Source organism: Chionomys nivalis, chromosome 14 (assembly GCF_950005125.1).
Source record: "Chionomys nivalis chromosome 14, mChiNiv1.1, whole genome shotgun sequence".
NCBI lineage: Eukaryota > Metazoa > Chordata > Mammalia > Rodentia > Cricetidae > Chionomys > Chionomys nivalis.
The window spans coordinates 44867381-44875167 of record NC_080099.1 but is presented as its reverse complement, the minus strand read 5'-3'; the positions used below and the strand labels follow the sequence as shown (position 1 = coordinate 44875167).

Sequence of the window (7787 nt, the reverse complement as noted above, 5' to 3'; positions counted from 1 at the left end):
TACAGGAGCTTTACCGACAGAGCTGCCAAGGGATTTTCAATAGAAAAATCGGAAATTCCTTATCAAAATTGGGACCAAATTTAATTTTTGCAACAAAAGAGATTGCCTGAAGGAACTGTGGGAACCAGAAGGATGATGATTCTGCAGAAAAGGCAAGTCTTGGTTTTCTTTGTTTTGCTGGGATTGTCCAGGGCAAGTACTGAATCTTTGCACTATTCTGTAGCAGAGGAAACAGAAATAGGCTCTTTTGTGGCTAACCTGGCAAAGGATTTGGGGCTGGGAGTAGCGGAGCTGTCCTCCAGGGAGGCCAGAGTAGTGTCAGATGATAATAAAAAGCGTTTACACCTTAATTTGCTGACCGGAGATATGCTCCTGAGTGAGAGACTGGACCGGGAAGAGCTGTGTGGCTCCTCCCAGCCCTGCGTGCTACCTTTTCAGGTGGTACTGGAAAACCCTTTACAGTTTTATCGAGCTGAGCTGCATGTCAGAGATATAAATGATCACTCCCCCACATTCCTGGACAAGGAAATATCTATTAAAATACCAGAAAGTGCAACGATCGGAGCCACGTTTTTAATTGAGAACGCACAAGATCTGGACGTAGGAAGCAACGGTCTCCAGGACTACACCATTAGTCCCAATTCTCATTTCTATGTTAAAACTCATGACAGTGGTGATGGAAAGATATATCCGGAGCTGGTTCTAGACAGAGCTTTAGATCACGAGGAGGAATTTGAGCTTAGACTGACACTTACAGCCCTGGATGGTGGGTCTCCACCCAGGTCTGGGACAACGTCGGTTCTCATAAAGGTTATGGACATCAATGACAACGCTCCTGAGTTTGCTCAGAGTTTTTATGAGGTGCAGGTCCCAGAGGACACGCCCGTTGGTTCCAGTATTATTGCTATCACTGCTACAGATTTAGATACGGGAAATTCTGGAAAAATATCATATTCATTTTTGCATGCATCAGAAGGCATTAGAAAAACCTTTAAAATCAACCCTACATCTGGGGAAGTCAACTTGAGATCATTACTGGATTTTGAAGTAATACAATCCTACTCTGTAAATATCCAAGCAACAGATGGTGGAGGTCTTTCAGCAAAATGCACTCTTTTAGTTAAAGTATTGGATATAAACGACAACGCACCGGAAGTGACCATATCATCAATTACAAAGACAGTTCCAGAGAATGCTTCAGAGACCCTGGTCGCCCTTTTCAGTGTCCGAGATCAAGATTCTGGGGACAATGGAAGAATCCTTTGCTCTATTCAGGACGACCTTCCATTTATCCTGAAACCCACCTTCAAGAACTTTTTCACTCTCCTTTCTGAAAAAGCACTGGACAGAGAGAGCAGAGCTGAGTACAACATCACCATCACAGTCAGCGACATGGGCACACCCAGGCTCACAACCCAGCACACCATAACAGTGCAAGTGTCTGACGTCAACGACAACGCCCCCGCCTTCACACAAAGCTCCTACACACTGTTTGTCCAAGAGAACAACAGCCCCGCCCTGCACATAGGCACCATCAGCGCCACAGACTCAGACTCAGGCTCCAATGCCCACATCACCTACTCGCTGCTGCCCACCCACGACCTGCAGCTGGATCTCGCCTCGCTCATCTCCATCAATGCAGACAATGGGCAGCTGTTCGCGCTCAGGGCGCTGGACTACGAGGCCCTGCAGACCTTCGAGTTCCAAGTGAGCGCCACAGACCAAGGCTCGCCCTCACTCAGCAGTCAGGCGCTGGTGCACGTTCAGGTGCTCGATGCCAACGACAATGCGCCCTTCGTGCTCTACCCGCTGCAGAATGCTTCTGCTCCCTTCACAGAGCTGCTGCCCAGGGCTGCCGAACCTGGCTACCTGGTCACCAAGGTGGTGGCTGTGGACCGCGACTCTGGTCAGAACGCCTGGCTGTCTTTCCAGCTGCTCAAGGCCACAGAGCCAGGGCTGTTCAGCGTGTGGGCTCACAATGGCGAGGTGCGCACCTCCAGGCTGCTGAATGAGCGCGATGCGCCCAAGCACAGGCTGCTGCTGCTGGTCAAGGACAATGGCGATCCTCCGCGGTCTGCCAGTGTCACTCTGCATGTGCTGCTGGTGGATGGCTTCTCTCAGCCCTACCTGCCTCTGCCTGAGGTGGCGCGCGACTCCACCCAGGACGAGGATGCGCTCACGCTGTACCTGGTTATCGCCTTGGCGTCTGTGTCTTCACTCTTCCTCTTGTCTGTGCTTCTGTTCGTGGGGGTGAGGATGTGCAGGAGGGCCAGGTCGTCCACTCTGGGTGACTACTCTGTGCCTGAGGGACACTTTCCTGGCCATTTGGTGGACATCAGCGGCACGGGGACTCTGTCCCAGAGCTACCAGTATGAGGTGTGTCTGACGGGAGGTACTGGGACTAATGAGTTCAAATTCCTGAAACCAGCCATCCCCAGTCTTCAACTCCACGATGCTGGTTCTAATATGCAGGAAAAGGAGAACTTTCGGAATAGTCTTGGATTTAATATCCAATAAAATCTCCTTTAAACTCTGAATATTTTACCTTCATTGTCAAATTGCAGTTGATTCTTTTTCTTAATCTGCAATGGATTTTAGGGTTTTACTGATGTTGCATGCGTTGTCATTTCACATGTATCTCTCACAGTTGCTTTAAAATCGTTATGGGGTTTAGGATGTATAGAAACAATCTTCACTTTTTGTTTATTTTGTCGGAGTTTTATGTTAACGGTTCTACTGTTTGTTATGCAAGACACAGAAATGGAAATGCTGACTGAAGTATTGAGAGTAAATGCCTTGAGCTGGTGGTTCCTGTGCCTGGTGGGGTACAAGGCAGGCAGTTCTGGGTGGATCTACAACAGAAGTGGAAGGGAGGAAGAGGAGAAGGGAACTAAAAAGGGGCAAATGCCACCACAGAAGGGAGTTATTCCAATATACTATTAAAATCCAGCAAGCAGGGATATTAACTCCTGCTGCATCTGGGTAGAAATTATATTGAATTATTAGTATTCTTTGTCAGATTACTTTACCATAAAAGATTTTTTTAAATGCTGCCCCTCTGTATCCAGTCATGGGGGACTTTGTGTTCTCATGTTTTCATGAACTGATTTCTGTTCATGTGCCCTGCGTTAAGTACTGATTGTTCAAGTAATTTTTCTTTATCTATTTTCTAATCATTCCTTCTAATTCTCAAAATATTCTAGGTCTTGATACTGCTGTTGCTTGTTTTTAAATACATGTTTGCTTGGTTAAAATGTATGGTACTCTTTATCATTTATTGCTAAAGCAGATAATAAGTTCATAATCTTATTCTAAGTAAAATAGTCTTTTACCAGAAGAAAACAGTATAAAAACTTCCTAGGAGGACTGGAGAGATGGCTCTGAGGTCCTGAGTTCAATTCCCAGCAACCACATGGTGGCTCACAACCATTCCTAATAGAATCTCTTCTGACCTGCAGGCATACATGCAGGCAGAACACTGTATACACAATAAATAAATTAAAGAAAAAAACTTCCTAGGAATTAAATATTTTAATGTAATTTTTTTTATTTTGTGTGAATTGGTGTTTTGCCTGCATGTATGTCTGTCTCTGTGAGGATGTCTGATCCTCTGCAACTGGAATTATAGACAGTTGCAAACTTCCAAATTGGTCCTGAGGATTGAATTTGGGTCCTCTTTAAGTGCAACCAGTCCTCTTAACTGCTGAGCTATCTTTCTGTCACCTGAAATTAAGGTTTTAAACTGTTAAAATGACTTAGATTTACTAACCATTAATAAAAGTAATATAAGCCAAATATGGAAGAACAAATCTGTAATCCCAGCACTCAAGCAACTAGGGGTGGAGAATAATCAATTCAAGATTGTTTTTGGGCTACACAGTAAGAATTTTCCTTAAAAAATAAAGAAGGAAACAGAACCTGATATATCAGCATATATCTATAATTGAGGCACGTAAGAGCCTGGAGTGTGAAGCCAGCCTGAGTTCCATGAGACACATTCTCAAAAATTACAAAGAAGCAGAATGGAGAATTAGGGTTGGAATCCTCACACTTGAGGCTCTGAGGTAAGAGGCTGTCATAAGTTGGCAGGACTTATGACATGCTATGGACATGACATGGCAGAACAACCATGCTATGCAGTGCCTTCAATACCAGCCTCAGCAACAGACTTAGACTCTATTTCTAAAGCACTCCCTATGATCTTAAAGAATGAACTGTGAAGTACAATGTCTAGTTGTGTGGGCCCAACAGGTGGGTATAAAACCTTGGCTTCGCTCTCAGCTCCTAGAGAAAAGAGTAAATATGGGTATGTGTGCACACTGAGCACTTTGGATGCCCAAAGATCAATTTTTGGCATGCACAAAAAAGTAACTTTAAAATATTATTAATACTTTGTGGTCTTCCTCAGATAGCCATGAAGAATAAATCTGTATTTATAATTGTTAAATGCCGGCTTATATTTTAAATTATAAGGTCTCAAATCTGTAGATGTACAATTCAGTGGAGGAGTATAGACAGAGCTGCTAATAGCTACTATGTAGTGTGGATATATGGCTAACATTATGTTAGTGTCTGCATTCACAGGAAAGAATTAGCTATTAAGACACTTGTATATACCCTGGACAGTGGTGGTGCACACCTTTAATCCCAATACTAGGGAGGCAGGGGCAGGCAGATCTCTGTGATCTTGAGGCCAGCCTGGTACAGAACGAGTTCCAGGACAGCCAGGACTACACAGGGAAGCCCGTTTTGAACCCCCCAAAAGACACTAGTATATTATCAGCTCAAACTTATTGTTGAAATGTAGAGAAAGAGATAATTACAAAGTATATATTTTCCTGGGACCATTTAGACTCTTGGGAAATTCAAGCCTTTATATCAATGGTTTATATAATTGAAAGCAAACTCTAACAAACTGAGTCATTTACAGTAGCCCTTCCTATTAGTCAGTATGGTTCCTTAAGAGCAACATTTGTGAGATAAGAGCAAACTGGAAATGCACCAGCCCTTGTGTGGAATGTTAGGCTTGAACTTGACTTTTTAGCCTTAAGTTTAATTAGCTAACACTGTAGCAGCAATGTTAGGTACCGATAACATCAAATGCAGGTTTATATAAAATAAATTATTTCCTAAGCGTAGATTACTCACTCTATTGCTTGGTATTTTTAATACTCTGCATACCCTAGGAAACATGAAGCCAAGAATGAGAGCCAGGAGGAAAAAAAAACAATGCTGAGATAACTTAAAAGAATGTAAAATTAGTATCACTATCAGGCAATCTACAATACACTAAGCATGTTAATTGAAATAGAAGTTAAACGTGAAAATATATGGGTAACAAAAAATCTGTAAAATATGACAGATGGGGGCTAGAGAGATTGGCTCAGGCATTAGGAGTAGGAATTCCATCCCCACCACCCATCTCTGGCTGCTCAACTGTAACTCTGGCTCCCAGGAAACTGACTCCCTCTTCTGACCTCTGCCCGCCTCTGCACTCACATGTGCACATATCCACATGCAGACAGACATGCCAACACTAATATGACATATTTGATAAGAACAAAATTAAGCTTCCGTATGTAAAACACATTAATCAAAAATCAAATTTTGAAACAGAATAAGGCAATAAAATCACAACAAAATATTTATTCACAAAAAAGATAGTCAAATACAATCATACATTCTGTAACTCAAAAAGTTAATACAATGAAAATGCAAGAGGAGATGATTAAAAACACAGGCAGGAATGCCAACTGCGGTGGCACACACTGGTTGGATTGTCTAAGGAAGCAGAGGCAGGAGAGGCACAAGTTTGAGGTCAGCCTGGGCTACACATTTTAAGAACGTCAACAAAAAAAAAAAAGGAAAAACCAAACACGAGACAGAGTAAAAGTTTTAACAGACATACAAAGGGAGAGATGAGGTTTTCTTCTCTCTCTCTCTCTCTCTCTCTCTCTCTCTCTCTCTCTCTCTCTCTCGACAGAGTTTCTCTGTGAAGACCTGGCCATCCTGGAACTTGTCCTATAGACCAGGCTAGCCTAAAGTTAAAGGTGTGCACCACCACTGCCCAGCAAGACAGATGAGCAAATTTTAACGAGAGCAGAATCTGAAGAAATAAAGACTGGGGGATTTCTAGAATTAATGAAACATCAGCAAACAAATCTAAGAGATTGCTGTAAATCTAAAAGGAAACATTACAGAGATGTTTGTGTCTATAAACATCATACTGGAATTCCAGAAAACAAAAGAAAAAGAGAAATTTTATTTTAAAAAACTGCAGGAAATAGAAATTTAACTTCAACACATGTTGATTACACTGTCCAATCTGATCTGTGTTTCTCAGTAGAAGCAATGGAAAATAAGAAACCTTCAATATGCTGACAGAAGTTAGCAAGCCATTCTATCCTGTCTTTTTATAGAGTCATCAAAGGAGAAAAGTGAACAAACTTGACATCATTTTTGTTTTAATTAATAAAGATTACAGGGAAGAAACAGTATAGATTTTATCTTTATGGACCCATACCTTTCCACAGATGTGGTCTAGGAGTTTGGCGTGTCTTTGTTTCTAGCCGACAGTCACATTCTTTCTCTCCTCCTCTCCCGATAAAGTCTCACAGTGTGGTCCAGACCGGGTTCAAATTGGTGATTCCCAGGCCTCGGCTTCTGGAGTGCAGGAATTATGAGTGTGTAGCATCAGGCCTGATTCCACAGTCATTTCTACTCTAGAATATCAACATCGGATCACAAGTACTTTCTAGAAGTGGTAGTCTCCTATGACTGCATAGTCTTTCCTGTCTTGCTTGCTCCCCAAACAGGACTCTCTAGAAATGAATGCAAAGACAGTTAAAAGGCCGTTGTGCATGCAAAGGAAGCACTGTACAACTGAACTACATCCCCCAAACAGCATCCTTAAGCTGTGTTTTATTATTTTCTTGGAGGGTTTCAAACACCAATTATGTCAATAAAACCAAAATTCATCACTGAAGCTCAATTCTTTCCTCAGTTTCATTAATATGATGGAAGATCGTGTGTGTGGCTATAGGGATATTCTGTGTTCACCTTAAACTTTTTTTTCAAGACAGGGTTTCTCTGTGGTTTTTTAGAGCCTGTCCTGGGACTTGCTCTGTAGACCAGGCTGGCCTCAAACTCACAGAGATCCGCCTGCCTCTGCCTCCCGAGTGCTGGGATTAAAGGCGTGCGCCATCACTGCCCGACTCACCTTAAACTTTGTTGTTTGTTTGTTTGTTTTTCCAACTCACATTTTTAAAATTAAAAAAAAACTTTTTTATTTTACATACCAATCCATGCTCTCCCTCCGTCCCCTCCTGCTCCCACCACCTTCTCCCCACCTCACCCCCAGACACTCCTCAGAATGGGTAAGGCCTCCATGGGGAGTCCACAAAGTCTGCCATATCACAATGAGGCAGGATCAATGTATCTAGGGGTAGGAAGGAATCCCTCCATAGGGAATGGACTCCAAAAAGTCAATTCATGTTCTAGAGATAAATCTTGAAAATTTTTAATGTCCTACATGGGTTTTAAGTTAAAATTCTCCCTTCCCCTAAACTGAAAACTGTTCCCCTTCCAGCTCCGTGCATATCCCTCTTCCTTATCTTCTTTCTGTGTTTACACCACCAGTTAACAGCACTAATATCATATGATACTTAAATATTGTAAATGAAGTAATTTTTCCTCACTACAACACTCCCCATATGACCGGTCTATCACTTCATCCCATATTATCCTAAAGTGTGGCTACAAATGCATTACTGCATTTTCAGTTGAGG

At 42.4% G+C, this 7787-nt stretch overlaps 1 protein-coding gene across 1 annotated transcript; it reads left to right on the top strand.

Annotated features, from left to right (window-relative positions):
• On the top strand, window positions 1-4278 carry LOC130886944 (protocadherin beta-14-like). The gene has a single exon (XM_057789202.1). The coding sequence runs from the start codon at window positions 133-135 to the stop codon at window positions 2515-2517; it is 2385 nt and encodes a 794-aa protein (XP_057645185.1). The 5' UTR covers window positions 1-132; the 3' UTR covers window positions 2518-4278.
• Window positions 4279-7787: the final 3509 nt, after the last annotated feature.

Coding starts and splice junctions, on each gene's coding strand:
- LOC130886944 (XM_057789202.1), top strand. CDS start 133: ATGATGATTCTGCAGAAAAGGCAAGTCTTGGTTTTCTTTGTTTTGCTG.